The sequence below is a fragment of the Schistocerca cancellata genome, chromosome 3 (genome assembly GCF_023864275.1).
Source record: "Schistocerca cancellata isolate TAMUIC-IGC-003103 chromosome 3, iqSchCanc2.1, whole genome shotgun sequence".
Classification (NCBI taxonomy): domain Eukaryota; kingdom Metazoa; phylum Arthropoda; class Insecta; order Orthoptera; family Acrididae; genus Schistocerca; species Schistocerca cancellata.
In genome coordinates this window covers 681524710-681543889 of record NC_064628.1, presented here as the reverse complement: position 1 = coordinate 681543889, position 19180 = coordinate 681524710, and the positions used below count along the sequence as shown (strand labels likewise).

The 19180-nt window shown below is 40.6% G+C and overlaps 1 protein-coding gene across 1 annotated transcript in view; it reads right to left on the bottom strand.

The window, feature by feature from the left end:
* Positions 1-1899: 1899 nt before the first annotated feature.
* Positions 1900-19180, bottom strand: part of LOC126176506 (transient receptor potential cation channel subfamily V member 5) — a 146882-nt gene continuing 129601 nt past the window's right edge. The window contains exons 15-17 of the mRNA XM_049923662.1: positions 13212-13328; positions 12992-13117; positions 1900-2062 (exon numbers count right to left, since the gene is read on the bottom strand). Coding sequence (XP_049779619.1) covers positions 1931-2062; positions 12992-13117; positions 13212-13328 — 375 coding nt within the window. The 3' untranslated portion in view covers positions 1900-1930. The remainder of the gene's footprint in view (positions 2063-12991; positions 13118-13211; positions 13329-19180) is intronic.

The following is a 19180-nucleotide window of genomic DNA, read 5'->3' as shown; positions in this document are numbered from 1 at the left end:
CACTAACAACTGAGACAATGGTAACCTACCCTCTGCCATGTAACTCACACTGGTTTGCAGAGTACAATGTAGATACAGATGTAGGTGGGTACTGTGCAAAACATCTGGAATCACACTATTAATCAACTGTGTAGAGAAAATGTGAGAGATCACAATACTTCAATTGATCAGAGTGAGAAGAAAGTACAAAAGTGGTCAGGAAAAGACGTGAATATGGCAATATAAGTCAATTAGCAATGAAAGAAAACCACGATAAAGTGGCTGCAAAGAAATCAAAATTTGATGGTCATTGGAAGGACTGGTTTGGCATATAGAAAAGTGTAAACATCTTTCAGTGAATTTAAAAGCAAAGGGAAGGGTTGATTCAGCCCAAAGAAAAGTGAAAGTAATCTTTGGTCAAATTTAAAAGCAGAGATGTCACTATTAAGAGTACAAGAGGAATTCCACTGTTAAGCACAGAGGAGAGAATGGTATGTGGAAAAAGTACATTGAAGGCTTCTGTGCAGGGCAGGATCTGTCTGATAACTTGATAGAGGCAGAAATGGGAGTCAACGTGGAAGACATACAGCATTTGGTATTACAGTTTAACAGAGCTTTGGAAGTGTTGCCATGAAACACGGCAAAAGGCATAGATAATATTCCTTTGGGATTTCTAAAGTTGTTGGGAGAAGTGACAGTCACATGACTATGCAAACTGATTTACAGGATTCATTAATCTGGAGACATACCATCAGATTTATGGCAAAATATGATCTACACACTCTCAAAGATAGCAAGGGCAAATAAATGCAAGAACTGTTGCACAGTCATTCAGGTTGCCGACAAGAATAACAAGCAGAAAAAAGTAAAAGAAATGTTTGGACCTATTAGCTGATGATCAGTTTAGCCTTCAGAAAGGTAAAGGCACCAGACAGAAGTTCCAACATTTTGCTCTAGAATGGAAGCAAGATAATAGGACAATTGTTAATAATATGGGACTTGATAGAGATGTGGACGATAAAAACTGTAGGGGAAGACAGAGATTAGAATATATTCAACAAAGTGCAAGTGCTACTCTGAGAGAAAGAAGTTACCACAGGAAAGGAATTCATGGTGGGCTGCTTCAAACCTGTCCTAAGACAACATACACTCCCTTCCCCCTCCTCCTCCCCTTCCCCTGTCCACCACCAATTTCAACATAGAGCATTGGCATACTGCACCGGACTGAATGTGCAGCTTTCTTAAATTGTATTCTACATGCATAAAAATTGGTCTCCAAAACTATGTGATCGGAGTATGGAGCATGTAGGTTCAATTCCTGGTACTGACATGGATTTTTCTTTGGTTGATGAACTATAATGGGTGCACTCATCTCATGATGCTGACTGAGGAGCTACTTGAGTGAGAAGTTTGACTCCAAGGTCTGGGAAACTGACAACAGCCAGGAAAGTGGTCAGTAGCCCATCAACTACAGCACATAGATTTGGTTATGTACATTCGGTTTTTATTGCACAGGACTTAATAAATTTATTACAGTGAAACAACAGATGATTTGTAGGCATAAAATAATAAAGTCAGACATCATGTAATCACCTGATTTCAACATTTATAAATGTACTATTTTGGATATTACACATATTATCTCTTAGTTTAAAGTAAACAGATCAGTGTTAGTGCATAACACTCTCTGTTCTTGGTTGGTTCTTGACTACGATCTGTGCTAGAAATATTTATAGACAAGTTTAACACTGTAAACATGCTGTTAGTTAGTCAACAGAAACATTTTGTTAGTTAGTTAACAGAAATATGACTGGACATAAAATTCCAGGTTTCTTATTATCTTTGGTTATACAATATACAGTTTTATTACTTGTGTGAGGAATATTCACAAACTTTTTTCTCTCACTGTATGTCACATGTGGTGCTGGTGCACAGTTTTCTACCCATCACACTAAAGGACGAGCCTCTTTGGGCTGGGAGTGGCTGACAATCCTTTATGAATACCACGCTGACGTTTTGTAACCATGCGATCATGTGTACGCTTCATCTCCAGGATCTCCTTCATTTCTTCTTTGTCTTCCTCCTGTAAATTTGCAAAATAAATGAGAAAAAGGCAAAAGTAAAACAGAAACATTCAGAAGGATTCTACTAAATAGCTTCAGTTCTAATTCGCATGTTACTGATTAAAGTTCAGAACCTTTTATGCTAGGTATTATTGTTGATTTATGTGATGAAATTGTTGGAAAGTCTCTGATTTTGCACTTTCTTATTTGAAGCCAACACTTTGACAAGAATTACATCTACCTGTTCATTAAACAAAGATCAGCAACAAGCCTAGCACGTAGAATTATTTGTAGACAACTTTTTAAGCAACTAGGCGTATTCACAAGAGACTCATAGAACATGTCTTTCTTTATGAAACAACTGTAACCAATTTGAAAAGTATAGCTGCCATCTTAAATTCTTGCAGAGACAGCTAGTGGGGTGGGAGGGGTGGGGGGTGTATTTGGTTCAAATGACTCTAAGTACTATGGGACTTAACATCTGAGGCCATCAGTCCCCACGGGTGTATTGTAGGGTGCAGCCCACTCCCCATATAATTATTATATTAATTCTAAAATTGAAACCTCCAAAACTTAAGCAACTATATTTTCAATTTGGTCCCTTTCAGTGTTCAATATGTTAGTTCCCAGCATTTTTATATTTGTGTTCAACAGCCGATGTTACATGCCACTTTGGTGTAGCAGAGACTCTCACTTTCATGCCAAGGAGTACAAGCTCAACATAATGATGTTTCTCACTACTCTTGCACACCCATTCCTGTAGCTGCTAACCTAGCTGGTATGCTGAGCACAGAGTTGCAGTAACTGCAGTCCCATGAGATTTTGTAATTCACTTGTGAAGTATCTAGTTCAAGCGTGTGTGCACTTTTATTATTATTTACTTTCATATCTTTCAAAGTATTAATTTAAAATAAACTGTATAGGGCAGTGTTTAAAATCAATTAAACTTGGATCCTCACATAATGAAAGAGATCTGGGAATTATTGTACACGAGACAGATTCAATCCTGGCTTTTAGGCAAATTGTACTAAGCAAATAGTGACAGTACATGCTGGTACATATACCTTTTTCTCTTCAAATAACTTCCAAGTAAAATAGGAACATCAAGACAAGTAAGACATTATGATCACATCACTTTTGATGGAGAGTAGAGTGAACTTCTAGTGGCACATTAATTAACTATCCACAAAAACAGCACAGAAATCTCTATACTCATTGTACTTTTACTTCAGAATTTCTTGCCAGACTTATAAAAGGGTTATGTTACAGGATTTGTCTCATGCAGAACTGCTGTTCTGGGAAAAGAAAGAAAAACATAATTCTATCTGAAATAAGAAAATTTGTGCTTGTTGCTATGGCACACCTACTGTGGAGCACTCATGAGTGAATGTTTGCTGGCTGCACAATTCAAACACCGATGGCACCACTCAAACTGTGGCAGGGCCAAGAAGTCAGCAAATACATTGTCAGAGGGCAATGCCAGTGGCTACACCAAAATTTCAATCATTGCGCGCAGTTAGCATCAGCATGGGCTGCTCAAGACTGTGTTGTGCTTCCATGATTCACCCGAGCAGCCAATCAGAAAGACATAGTATTCCACACATCAAGGATTTAAGCTCGTTCTGGGACAGCACATGGTGGTGACATTGCCAGCCCAGTGATGATGAAATGCACCAGAGCCACCACCACAGTCACTGTCCCTTCCATGTCCACTGTGCTCCTCAACCAAGATGTTGCATCCTCTGGGCCAGACTCTACCGGCTCAGTTCATCTGGGCTGTCATCATTTTAGTGATTGTAGCTAGGAACATTACTCATGCTTGGCACAGACTTAGTATTCATGAGGAGTGTGCTCCATAGTGGCTTGTTGGAACTTTTACTTTTTTTCTATGTTTTGTTGTTATATCCTCCAGCAGGATACGTGATAATTTTTTTCCAATTATTGACATTTTGCAAGACTGTTTCATTTACTACCTTGCCAAAGTAATTTGTCTCAAAAAATATTTAATTTCTGTGGTGTTAATTGATTAGTCTTAAGAGACAGTTCAAGAAGCATATTTTTTGTGTTGTTTATTTAAATAAACGCTCAGAAGTGTACAAATTCAACATAATTGTGTCAATAAATATTTTCCCAGTATAGGTTCCATGAAACATTCATTTCAGATATGATACCTGTAATTTTGTAATCAATGGAATTGTGAAAAATGTTAGTTTTTTTAACAATATAATGAAAAGACAGTTGCTACTCACTGCATGGCTGAGATGGCAGCTGCCAGAGACTGTGGTCATGTGTGTGTGAGTTGAGTTTGTGTGAGTGTGTGCTTGTGTGTATGTTGTCTATTTTTGACAAAGGCCTTGTTGACCGAAAGCAACTTTCCGAGAGGCTTTTGTTGTGCCTTTCTGCGACTGAGCATCTCTGCTAATGGTGAGTAGCAACTATCCTTTTCATTATATTGTTACATTCCATCCTGGATTTTCCATTGTTTGGTTTTTGTTTTGTGAGCCCCTGGCCATTTTATATCTAGTTGAAAAGAGATTAAAAATATATCTATTCATTCAGTCAACAATTCATTCATCACATTCTCTAGACCCCCACCAAGAAGAAGAACTTTCAGGGATGTGGAACAAGTTAAGGCATACAGTAACAAAAGGCAAGGAAATCATTCAAACTTAATTGACATACTGTGTTAACAATAAACTATCACTATACAACTTAATACTATCCATGTTCATGCAATCTAAATTTAGTTGAATAAGTTAGAAAGAGAGGTGTTACTTTTTTTAATTTTTTCCTCTTGTTTTTTAAATGCTCCTGCCTTCTCAGTTTCATTAAATAACTGCTGTTTATAGCTTCATATGTAAATACTAGTTCCATTTACAGAACATCACTTCTTTTCATGCAGCTTTACAACATACACTGATATTTGCCATGTAGATAACAGAACATTACAATCCTTGAATCTAGATATTCAAATAATCTGTTGAAAGAACAGCTAATGAGGCAGCTTTTCAATTTTCTTTTGGTCTGGTAGGGTTTCCCAGTTTCTTGCTGTATGTAAGATGGGAGACTGTTGAATATCTTCTGACCAGAGTACACAACCTCAGAGAAGTGGGCAAGTAGAATACACCAACAGGATAATTTGTGTTGCTCAAATTGGCCATCACACCATTTGTGTTCCTCAGTTGACAATTCTTAATGAAAATGTAACTGAGAGATAGTCAACAAATGGTGCTGACTTAACTGAGCCAGCATTATATCATAGGTTCCTTTCTCAATGCTTTTGAAAGGTTGGAAGCAATGATGTAGATACGTAACTAGAGTTGTTTTGCTTATATCCAGTTTTGCGGATGGGCATCACTACAACATATTTAAGTCTATCAGGAAATATACCTCAAGTGATTGATAGGTTACAAAGATAGCTTAAGGATAATGTTACTAAGTTATCAGAAATATTCTACATCTACTTTTATACTCCACATGCCACCCAACAGTGTGTGATGGAGAGCACTTTACGTGCCACTGTCATTACCTCTCTTTCCTGTTCCAGTGGCGTATGGTTCGCAGGAAGAATGACTGCCGGAAAGCCTCCGTGCACGTTCGAATCTTTCTAATTTTACATTTGTGATCTCCTCGGGAGGTATAAGTAGGGGAAAGCAATATATTCGATACCGCATCCAGAAATGCACCCTCTCGAAACCTGGACAGCAAACTACACCACGATGCAGAGTGCCTCTCTTGCAGAGTCTGCCACTTGAGCTTGCTAAACATCTCTGTAATGCTGTCATGCTTACCAAATAACACTGTGATGAAATGCGCCGCTCTTCTTTGGATCTTCTCTATCTCCTCTGTCAACCCGACGTGGTACGGATCCCACACTGATGAGCAATACTCAAGCATAGGTTGAATGAGTGTTTTGTAAGCCACCTCCTTTGTTGATGGAATACATTTTCTAAGGACTCTCCCAATGAATCTTAACCTGGTACCTGCCTTCCAACAATTAATTTTATATATATATAATCGTTCCGTATGCATACTCCCAGATATTTTACAGAAGTAACTGCTACCAGTGTTTGTTCCACTATCATATAATCATACAATAAAGGATCCTTCTTTCTTTATATTCGCAATACATTACATTTGTCTATGTTAAGGGTCAGTTGCCACTCCCTGCTCCAAGTTCCTATCAGCTGCGGATCTTCCTGCATTTCGCTACAATTTTCTAATGATGCAACTTCTCTGTATACTACAGCATCATCCGTGAAAAGCTGCATGGAACTTCTGACACTATCTACTAGGTCATTTATATATATTGTGAAAAGCAATGGTCCCATAACACTCCCCTGTGGCACGCCAGAGGTTACTTTAACGTCTGTAGACGTATCTCCATTGAGAACAACGTGCTGTGTTCTGTTTGCTAAAAAATCTTCAACCCAGTCACACAGCTGGTCTGATATTCCGTAGGCTCTTAGTTTTTTTATCAGGCGACAGTGCGGAACTGTATCGAATGCCTTCCGGAAATCAAGGAAAATGGCATCTACGTGGGAGCCTGTATCTAATATTTTCTGGGTCTCATGAACAAATAAAGCGAGTTGTGTCTCACACGATCTCTGTTTTCAGAATCCATGTTGATTCCTACAGAGTAGATTCTAGGTTTCCAGAAATGACATGATACGTGAGCAAAAAACATGTTCTAAAATTCTACAACAGATCGATGTCAGAGATATAGGCCTATAGTTTTGCGCATCTGCTCGATGACCCTTCTTGAAAACTGGGACTACCTGTGCTCTTTTCCAATCATTTGGAACCTTCCGTTCCTCTAGAGACTTGCGGTACACGGCTGTTAGAAGGGGAGCAAGTTCTTTCGCGTTCTCTGTGTAGAATTGAATTGGTATCTTATCAGGTCCAGTGGACTTTCCTCTGTTGAGTGATTTCAGTTGCTTTTCTATTCCTTGGACACTTATTTCGATGTCAGCTATTTTTTCATTCGTGTGAGGATTTAGAGAAGGAACTGCTGTGCGGTCTTCCTCTGTGAAACAGCTTTGGAAAAAGGTGTTTAGTATTTCAACTTTACGTGTGTCACCTTTTGTTTCAATGCCATCAGCATCCCAGAGTGTCTGGATATGCTGTTTCGATCCACTTACTGATTTAACGTAAGACCAGAACTTCCTAGGATTTTCTGTCAAGTCGGTACATAGAATTTTACTTACGAATTCACTGAACGCTTCACGCTAACTTTGACAACGTTTAGCTTCTGTTTGTTTGAGAGGTTTTGGATGCGTTTAAACTTGCAGTGAAGCTCCCTTTTCTTTCACAGTAGTTTCCTAACTTTGTTGTTGAACCAAGGTGGGTTTTTCCCGTCCCTCACAGTTTTACTCGGCATGTACTGTTTCTACTGGAAACACCATCATAGCTGGCAGAATTATGATGATTTAGTGGTTTGATGAATTCTATAATCTCCTTAGGAACTGTATTTTTGAAACTTATGTCTGCTGATGGTGTTCGCAGTGTCAGTCTGCACAAGCAAATCTAATGCATCTGTATTTGGTTGTTTATTACTATGTATTGTGTTCACTGCCACTCTAAGGAAGTAGTCACTGAATTTGGTGGCCAGTGATTTGAAACTGTTGCCGTTTCTGCAAGAGCTATTGTTTCTTTCTTTTTTCCTTTTTTAGTAATTTTCTGTTTCATTTAGTTAAATATAAGTACAAGGATGACAGCCTCCATTGTGATCTTCTTATAGTGTCTTCAAAGGCGAGAAGAATGATGTGAATGCAGTCTCAGATTACAAATAAGGTGATACTTCATCTTTTTCAGATTTTCAGTGATGTAGTGTCAGCCTTGAACGTGAGGCTTATTAGATATCAACAAACATTTGACTACATAGGAAAGAGTGAGTCGGAGGTTAAACTGGGATTCGTAGCATTATATGTGTGCAGTCCAGTTGTCAAATCTTGCAATTTCAGTAAATTGGATTGCTGAAGTGCAGTAATAAGTAGTAGTGGAATTGCGACTTTCTAATGAATTAAGTTATACATTAACTTTGTTTTTCACTATCTGGAGATTTCCAGTTCCCTGCTTGGTGCCTACTGACAAACTGTTATGGTCTTTTGCATCATAATATAAAAGCTCAAATGAATTATAGATAGGATGCATAGTTTATAAGGAATTTATTGTCATTTAAAAGTGAGGCTGTAAAGTGGGAAAACCAGCTAACTAGAAAGCAGTATGTGCAGTGTAATATTCATAACTGAATAGTCCTATACATTTGAACCAGAGCAATCAAGCTGTTTCAGGGGTAGGCTTTCTTAAAATGCAATATTATAGGCATTGGCTAAGGTGTCGGTAGAAAAAACTTTCATTGAGTTGCAATATGGTGAGAGGCATGATATTGTCTTATACAATAACAACACATTTCTTTTTCTCCATTTGTGGATAAAAATAGCTTGAGGCCACTACAACAAACACATCACATATCCTGCAGATTGTTATACATAGGAGTATTTATATGTGGTGTAACAATACTGCATAGCCTTCTATGAAATTTTCAGTTACTCTTATGACATACGTTGTCACAATGTATGTGAATTGTTTTAATCATTTACCCAGATATATGGATACTGTCACACTTAATAAAAAAATTTTATTGCATCCTAAATCATTAGTTGAAAAATCATTGCCAACTGCCAAATAGCCTGTTTCTTCATAACAATCAATGTAGCACCAGACGGGAGCACAGCAGTAACTACGCACTGCCTATCACACCAAGGGATATCAGGGTGAGTGCACATTAGATTTTATGTGCATGTACATATGAGGTATGATCATTAAGTTTTAATTATCGTCTAGGAAAAATTCAAGCTACGACCATAGAAACCACATTAGATACATGATCTGGGACCCTTTGAGGTCTGCAGGAGAGAGGTACTGGTGTAAGTAAATCTGTGAGGGTAAGTTGTGGGTCAGGCTTGGATAGCTCAGTCTGTAAGAGCACTTGTTCATGATTGTCAAAGGTCGCAGGTTCGAGTCACACTCTAGCATACACCCTTCATTTTCAAACCAGGGGACATTCTGCTAAAGGGTGAAAATTCATTCTGGTTTCTGATGTAGTTAATCTTTAGAACAATGCTACAGGGTGCCCATAAAGTCCCATTTTCACATCAGAAAATCATAGCTTGATAACTGTTAGAGGTAGACATCTACATCTACATACATACTCCGCAATCCACCATACGGTGCGTGGCGGAGGGTACCTCGTACCACAACTAGCATCTTCTCTCCCTGTTCCACTCCCAAACAGAGCGAGGGAAAACTGACTGCCTATATGCCTCTGTTTGAGCCCTAATCTCTCTTATCTTATCTTTGTGGTCTTTCCGCGAAATGTAAGTTGGCGGCAGTGAAATTGTACTGCAGTCAGCCTCAAATGCTGGTTCTCTAAATTTCCTCAGTAGCGATTCACGAAAAGAACGCCTCTTTTCCTCTAGAGACTCCCACCCTAGTTCCTGAAGCATTTCCGTAACACTCGCATGATGATCAAACCTACCAGTAACAAATCTAGCAGCCCGCCTCTGAATTGCTTCTATCTCCTCCCTCAATCCGACCTGATAGGGATCCCAAACGCTCGAGCAGTACTCAAGAATAGGTTGTATTAGTGTTTTATAAGCGATCTCCTTTACAGATGAACCACATCTTCCCAAAATTCTACCAATGAACCGAAGATGACTGCCTTCCCCACAACTGCCATTACATGCTTGTCCCACTTCGTATCGCTCTGCAATGTTAGGCCCAAATATTTAATTGATGTGACTGTGTCAAGCGCTACACTACTAATGGAGTATTCAAACATTACGTGATTCTTTTTCCTATTCATCTGCATTAATTTACATTTATCTATATTTAGAGTTAGCTGCCATTCTTTACACCAATCACAAATCCTGTCCAAGTCATCTTGTATCCTCCTACAGTCAATCAACGATGACACCTTCCCGTACACCACAGCATCATCAGCAAACAGCCGCACATTGCTATCCGCCCTATCCAAAAGATCATTTATGTAGATAGAAAACAACAGCGGACCTACCACACTTCCCTGGGGCACTCCAGATGATACCCTCACCTCCGATGAACACTCCCCATCGAGGACAACGTACTGGGTTCTATTACTTAAGAAGTCTTCGAGCCACTCACATACTTGGGAACCAATCCCATATGCTCGTACCTTAGTTAGGAGTCATGATTGGTATGTGCACAAAGGGTTGCAGTGACGTTGACTACAGTTATGTATTCATGAATTTTTATGTAACTCGCACAAAAAGGATAACGTTGTGACATCAGGAGAGCTTGGAGCCATGGGATAAGACCATTACGACCTAACCATCTCTCAGCAAATGTGTCATACAGCACATCCCGCATGTTCAAACTTCAATAGTAAGGTGCTCCATCATGCTGGAAGAGGATAGCAGATAAACAATGGTTGCAGACCTTCGATCTGTGGTAGCAGGAACTGTTCAAGTATGTCCAGCTAGACCTTTCCTGTTATGGTTTTCTATGTGAAGAGTCTTACAGTGGATTAGGCCACACCGAACATGAAGCTTCGGACTATTGTGAGGGTATTCATGTGTGTTGTGTGGGATTTTGGAGTCTGAAACCCTAATTTTGCTTCACGAAGTCATAGTCAGTGTCTAAGAAGCCAGCATGAAACAAGTGAATGGATACCACAGAGGACGATTGTTTACCTCCAATGCTTGTACCACCTGCACTTCATAAGGACGAAGGTGTAACTGCTTATGTAACACTTTATGGACAGTTGATCTTGCTTCCTGTACTGTCCATGATGCACGAGGAATTAATTTCTGGGGACTGTGCTGAAATCAAGAATGCACTCTGTCAAGATGTTCTTGAGACACAAGGGAACATCCACTTTGGCAAAGGTCTTTGACATTGCCTGTCTGCTTCAAGTGATTTTTGAACTTCCTCATTACGCCTGTTTTTGCCTGTGCTGCACTCCCATAATGGCGTTGATAGCTCCACAGTATTGTTTTCACAGATTTGGTCTCTGCACACCAGACGCCACATTGCACCTTCCCCTGGCCTATCGCCGTTTTGATGCACTCCAAGTCAAATCCACATCAAAGGATAAATGAAAAAAAAAATGGAGAGCTGCTAAACGTTTTACAACAAACCACAATTATCTGTCTCCATGTTATGACTTTTAAAAACACTAGCGGGACTTTATAGACACCCTGTACTGTCACGGCAAGAGATGTCTGCTGTGGGAGGGGCACAGGGTGTGTGTGCAACACGAGTAGCAAACATCAGCCTTCTCCAACTTTTTTAGTCCTGTCTTCCTCAGTTGCGTGTAATATTACGCTATATTGATAATTTTTACTTATGGACCGTCTGACAGCAACTGAATAAAACACAATTTTCGTGCCATACGCGTTTCGCCTTTATTTTCTGCAAGACATCATCAGTGGCAGGTTGCGTGGACAATTTCTTACATATTACGTTCCTGTTGCATTTTTGGTGTTGTTCTTTTTCTTATGAATGCCGACTGTCGGCAACAGAAACCAAAACATTGCATTGAAACAAGCGTTCAGTTCATAGTGCTGTGGAATGTGGAAAAAAAACCACAAATTGGCATTCATAAGAAGAAGACCAACACCAAAAATGCAACAGGAGCGTAATATGTAAGAAATTGTCCACGCAACCTGCCACTGATCTACATCTACATGATTACTCTGCAGTTCACATTTAAGTGCTTGGCAGAGGGTTCATCGAACCACAATCATACTATCTCTCTACCATATTTTCGCATTCGGAAGAGAAAGTTGGTGACTGAAATTTCGTAAATAGATTTCGCCGCTACGAAAAACGTCTTTGCTTCAATGACTTCCAACCCAACTCGCATATCATATCTGCCACACTCTCTACCCTATTACGCGATAATACAAAACGAGCTGCCCTTTTTTGCACCCTTTCGATGTCCTCCGTCAATCCCACCTGGTAAGGATACCACACCGCGCAGCAATATTCTAACAGAGGACGAACGAGTGTAGTGTAAGCTGTCTCTTTAGTGGACTTGTTGCATCTTCTAAGTGTCCTGCCAATGAAACGCAAGCTTTGGCTCGCCTTCCCCACAATATTATCTATGTGGTCTTTCCAACTGAAGTTGTTTCGTAATTTTAACACCCAGGTACTTAGTTAAATTGACAGCCTTGAGAATTGTACTATTCATCAAGTAATCGAATTCCAACGGATTTCTTTTGGAACTCACGTGGATCACCTCACACTTTTCGTTATTTAGCGTCAACTGCCACCTGCCACACCATACAGCAATCTTTTCTAAATCGCTTTGCAACTGATACCGGTCTTCGGATGACCTTACTAGACGGTAAATTACAGCATCATATGCGAACAACTTACGCGAACTGTTCAGATTGTCACCCTGGTCATTTCTATAAATCAGGAACAGCAGAGGTCACAGGACGCTTCCCTGGGAAACACCTGATATCACTTCAGAAAATAAATGCGAAACGCGTATGGCACTAAAATTGTGTTTTATTCAGTTGCTGTCAGGAGGTCCATAAGTAAAAATTATCAATATACCATAATATTAGCCATCGTATTGGCAGTTTGGTAAGTGGGTAAAGTCTGTATTCTCCATGGAACATAGATGCCAGATGTCTGCAACTCGTGGTCTTGCGGTAGCGTTCTCGCTTCCCGCGCGCGGCGTCCCGGGTTCGATTCTCGGCGAGGTCAGGGATTTTCTCCGCCTCGTGATGACTGGGGGTTATGTGTTTTTCATCATCATTGGCGCACGCAAGTCGCCGATGTGGCGTGAACTAAAAGGAACTTAAAATACGGCGGCCGAACTTCCCCGGCCAACAATGCCATACGATCATTTCATTTTTTCATAGGTGCCAGATGACATGTAACCTCTGCTGGCGTACCGTCTGGTGCAGTCTGAGTACGAGTGCGCGCCGGCCGTCGGACATGGGCTGCGAGTACCACATGAGCTTCTTGAGTCGCTCCGCCGGACTGACGCCTCGCTCCACGACCAGCACGATGCGCGCCCACTGCAAAACAAAGTGACGTCACAGCGGGGGGGGGGGGGGGGACATTTGCTTACTCTGGCGACAGCAGGAGAGCGGATAGCGCTCTGGCCCTTACCTGTCGCTGCCACTCGTTGCGCGTCTCTGCGATCTTCTGGTACGTGTTCCCCATCATGGCGATCAGCATGTTCACCAGCAGGATGGCCACGATCGCCATGTAGATCACGAACAGCAGCTGTGTGTGCAGGCGGATTCTAATCAAACACCGTTCATGAGTTCTCTAAAGGCGCGTTTACAAGGCTAGTAATGGACTACCGATGTTCGCAACATGTTGGCAACATGTTCGCAACACAAAATCAGTATTCCACAGCTGTGTCGGTAGAGATCAGAGAAACATTGTTCGTGGCCTGCTACCACTAAATTCCGCTACGCAGCGCTAGTGTTCGTTTGCTCTGAGTGAGTGTTTTGGTGTTTGTTTTGCTGGAGTGTAGTGGTGCGTTTATTTTACGTCCCTTCACTTTTATTTGAAATGGAGTGGTCACGAGACGAAATTTTCCAGCTGATGTCGCTCTATGAGGCAGAGGAGTGCCTGTGGAATGTACGTTGCGCAGGTTACAAAAATACTAAAATCAAACATGATTCATTACAAAAAGGTGAGCGGCGCTTGGCACCAGCAGCAGTGACGTGGACAAAAAAATTAAATCTCTCTTGTCTCAGTACTGACGAGAGAAAAGAAAAATAGAGGTTCAAATGGCTCTGAGCACTATGGGACTTAACTGCTGTGGTAATCAGTCCCCTAGAACTTAGAACTACTTAAACCTAACTAACCTAAGGACATCACACACATCCATGCCCGAGGCAGGATTCGAACCTGCGACCGTAGCGGACGCGAAAAATAGAGGAAGGTAAAAAATCTGGATGTGGTACTGACACACTTCACGAAACGAAGTGGTTTGGATTTAAATATTTACGTTTCCTGGATGATATGGAACTATTTGAGATATGGCTGGCTTTGATAGGAGTCTCCCGATGCCAGAAAACGAAGAGTAACAGCAAGTCTTTGGTTCACAGGGATTGCTTTTCTGAAATTTGTGACTTTCTTTGAAACAACTGGTCCTATAATATTCAACATTTCAAAATCTGACGGTGACATCCTACTGAAGTTGCGAAAGTCAGACCCGTCTTCCAAATTCAGCTCACAAAGCATGTCATTCCCGCCACGTCTTCTATAGTATGTTTTGGTCCACCGACGACGACTACATCGTTTTCTTCGTCTGTTTATTTCGTTAAGTATTATTAATGCAGCACCAAATATCATTAATTCTTCCTCTTCACTTTACATAACGTACCTTTTGATGTGAATACACAAAGTAACCTATTAGTTCATTGCAGCAGACTATGCGAATACGTAGAAATGTTGGACGCTAATGTAAACGGGAATGCGAACAACGAACAATGTTGCCAACATGTTGAGGGAACAAGTTGCACACAATGTTCCGAACAAAAACATGTTCTGAGCTCAATGTAAACGCGCCTTAAGACCATAAACTGAGGGCCTTTTTCGCACAAGAGGCCGTGCATTCAAACACAGCAAGCTGAAGTGATGCACTTCACATTGAACTTTACTCATCCTTTTGAAACAATTCTTATAGGAAATACAAAACAACATTTTATTGTTAATTTAGATAGGGAATGACCCAAAATGACATACTAAAATGTTAATTGTCTTCCACAGGTCATATGTGCCAATAACGCAATTTCACATTAGACTGACGTTTCTAGAGTAGCACATGCATAAAGAATTCAACATAAAATAATTAGTTTCGTTATGAATACACAATTTCAGTAATTTGTGTGTCATTTTGGGCTACTCGGCAGGGCAAAATACACACATTTTCTCGTAGCAGAGTTATTCCTTTACTTTTGCTATTAAATTGTTAGTATAAGCATAAAATATAGCACAAATACATATTGTGCCTTGAGTAAATGTAAGAACTGTAATAGTAACAAATTAACTACACATTTTAGTAAAATATACCAAAATTTATGGTCAGTTATTTCCAGCAACATAGAATCTTAAAACCTGAGTTGTAAAAACTAATATTTGGTGTGTTAGTTACTATTTTTAATTTCTAATAGGCTTTTTTATAAAGTTACGCTGCGTTTCAGTAATCGATGAGGTATGTGACGCAGTCCTGTGTCGTTTTGCCCTCTTTGGTCGTAATCTTAAAAGGTATCATACACACAATCAAAACATTTCTACAGAGTTAAAAACTTATCTTTATGAAATCTCCCGCTAACAGTAAACCTTCCACACAAATAACGAACACTGCCCAGTTTTAGAAGATTCCTAACAGAAATGTTGGTTCTGTTGACTTCGAAAATGGTTTCCTGCATTGCAGCTTACCAAATAGAAGAGGGTAAAGACTAATTGGTTGTGGGAAAAGTGTAGCCACCACAAGCAATCACGGAAACCAAAGAGTGGGATCCTGTCAGCTGCCAAATTTAAAAAAAGCAAGCCTCTATGCCATTGTACCCTTCTCTGCCGTTTTGGGCCAATTTTCCCTCTACAGTCATTAATGTCGATTGAACTGGGAATATCCCAGATGTGTACCAATGGCGATACATCATTTCCTGTTGTGTTACCAGTAGGATTTTTACAGCTTGCTGCCTCTCTGTATCCCGTTCATCCTGTGTTACGTTTTCGTCTTATTTACTCGTTTCAATATGCTGCGGATGTAAAATTAGTTTTATGTAGGAATCAGTCCTTTGCTTTAAGCCTATGTAAATTCAGACGAGAGCACGACTTAAACTAACATGTACTCTGTACTGTCAAAACAAACTGCAGTATAGCATTTGTAGTGTTGAGACGGCTGTGTATGCGCGTTCCGAAAGACAAATGAAGTAATTCACGAGCACATTTCCGAGTCAGCTACCTTGTAGTAATTGTCTAGAATATTGGAAAGGTCTTCTGTTCATGTCTCCCGATGGACGAAACGGTGGCTGTCTTACAGCAGAAATTTTATTTTATATTCACGTCTGAGTCACTACCACCGTCGTGTTCTGTCGTGTTCGTGTCCACATCTTGAAGAATGGTTTCAGTGCTATGTGCTAGAGATGACGTCTTTGACAGAAATTGTCTCAGGAAGGCAACGGGAAATTGCTGAAATTAATCGAGAAATACTCATTAAGTAGCATCAGTTCTTTCTTTTACATATTTCGTGCTTCTTTATAATGACAACATTTGTGACAACCATATATGTTGCCCGAAAATGCGAACTGAACACCTGGCTAGAGTGGCAACACTGTCGTGTTAACACCCGATCTGAAGGGAGGCGAATAATACAGGGTGATTCAAAAAGAATACCACAACTTTAAAAATGTGTATTTAATGAAAGAAACATAATATAACCTTCTGTTATACATCATTACAAAGAGTATTTAAAAAGGTTTTTTTTCACTCAAAAACAAGTTCAGAGATGTTCAATATGGCCCCCTCCAGACACTCGAGCAATATCAACCCGATACTCCAACTCGTTCCACACTCTCTGTAGCATATCAGGCGTAACAGTTTGGATAGCTGCTGTTATTTCTCGTTTCAAATCATCAATGGTGGCTGGGAGAGGTGGCCGAAACACCATATCCTTAACATACCCCCATAAGAAATAATCGCAGGGGGTAAGATCAGGGCTTCTTGGAGGCCAAATATGAAGTGCTCTATCACGGGCTGCCTGGCGGCCGATCCATCGCCTCGGGTAGTTGACGTTCAGGTAGTTACGGACAGATAAGTGCCATTGTGGTGGCGCTCCATGCTGCTGAAATATGAATTGTTGTGCTTCTTGTTCGAGCTGAGGGAACAGCCAATTCTCTAACATCTCCAGATACTGTAGTCCAGTTACAGTAGCACCTTCGAAGAAAAAGGGACCAAAAACTTTATTGGCTGAAATGGCACAGAAAACGTTCACCTTAGGCGAGTCACGTTCATACTGAGTTGTTTCCCGCGGATTCTCAGTGCCCCATATACAGACATGCCCGTTAGTGTGAAAAGTTGCTTCATCACTAAACACAATCTTTGAAACGAAAGATTCATCTGTTTCCATTTGAGCAAGGATAAAATCACAGAAATCGATTCTTTTAATCTTATCAGCTGCAGACAGTGCTTGAACCAATTTCAGACGATAAGGTTTCATAACTAACCTTTTTCGTAGGACTCTCCATACAGTTGATTGTGGAATTTGCAGCTCTCTGCTAGCTCTGCGAGTCGATTTTCCTGGGCTGCGAACAAATGATTGCTGGATGCGTGCTACATTTTCATCACTCGTTCTCGGCCGTCCAGAACTTTTCCCTTTGCACAAACACCCATTCTCTGTAAACTGTTTATACCAACGTTTAATACACCACCTATCAGGAGGTTTAACACCATACTTCGTTCGAAATCCACACTGAACAACTGTCGTCGATTCACTTCTCCCGTACTCAATAACACAAAAAGCTTTCTGTTGAGCGGTCGCCATCTTAGCATCAACTGATGCTGACGCCTAGTCAACAGCGCCTCAAGCGAACAAATGTACAACTAAATGAAACTTTATAGCTCCCTTAATTCGCCGACAGATAGTGCTTAGCTCTGCCTTTTGTCGTTGCAGAGTTTTAAATTCCTAAAGTTGTGGTATTCTTTTTGAATCACCCTGTATAAGTAATACCCCAATATTCTGACTGGAGCGCTGTCACACGTTACTCCTCTCTAGTCAACGCAGTACAAGGCTTGTGATGTTGGTGTGCTCTTCAGTCCGAAGACTGGTTTGATGCAGTTCTGCATGCTACTCTATTGTGTGCAAACCTCATCTCCGAACAACTAACTGCAACCTAGGTCCTTCGAATATACTAACAGTATTCATCTCTTAGTCTCCTTCTGCGATTTGTAAACTCCCCGTCTCCCAGTATCTCCTTCCAATACTAAATTTGGTGATTCATTGATATCTCAGAAAATGTTCTACCAACCGATCTCTTCTTCTAGTCAGCTTGTGCCACATATTTCTTTTCTCCCCAGTTCTATTCCGTACCTTCTCATTAGTTATGTCATCTACCCACATAATTTTCAGCAATCTTCTGAAGCACCGCATTCTTGTCTAAACTGCTTATCACCCATGTTTCACTTCCAATACAAATAATTTCAGAAACTGTTTATGTACACCGCAAACAGAACAACACAACTGGCATATGGATACGGGAGAAAATTTGCGTTTTAGTAGAGGTGACACAGGAATTTTACACCCGTCCATTCCATAAACAGTCTGATTTGCAATCCGGATACAGCCAACTGCCGCTGGAGCACGCTGCGATCGCTTTAAGGTCTAAGGCTATAGGTTGCGGAAGAATCAAATTTTTTCACTGAATAGTTTTCTTAAAATCGGATGTTAAGTAATTCATAGCTGCCGTAGCGTCTTCTCCCCTGCTTTGCCGAGAAGACACGTGGCTGTCGCTCTATGTTGCGCGTACTGCAGCGACAAGTGTCTACATCTACATCTACATCTACATGATTACTCTGCAATCCACATTTAAGTGCTTGGCAGAGAGTTCATCGAACCACAATCATACTATCTCCCTACCATTCCACTCCCGAACAGCGCGCGGGAAAAACGAACACCTAAACCTTTCTGTTCGAGCTCTGATTTCTCTTATTTTATTTTGATGATCATTCCTATCTATGTAGGTTGGGCTCAACAAAATATTTTCGCACTCGGAAGAGAAAGTTGGTGACTGAAATTTCGTAAATAGACCTAGCCGCGACGAAACACGTCTTTGCTTTAATGACTTCCATCCCAACTCGCATATCATATCTGCCACACTCTCTCCCCTATTACGTGATAATACAAAACGAGCTGCCCTTTTTGGCACCCTTTCGATGTCCTCCGTCAATCCCACCTGGTAAGGATCCCATACCGCGCAGCAATATTCTAACAGAGGACGAAAGAGTGTAGTGTAAGCTGTCTGTTTAGTGGACTTGTTGAATCTTCTAAGTGTCCTGCCAATGAAACGCAACCTTTGACTCGCCTTCCCCACAATATTATCTATGTGGTCTTTCCAACT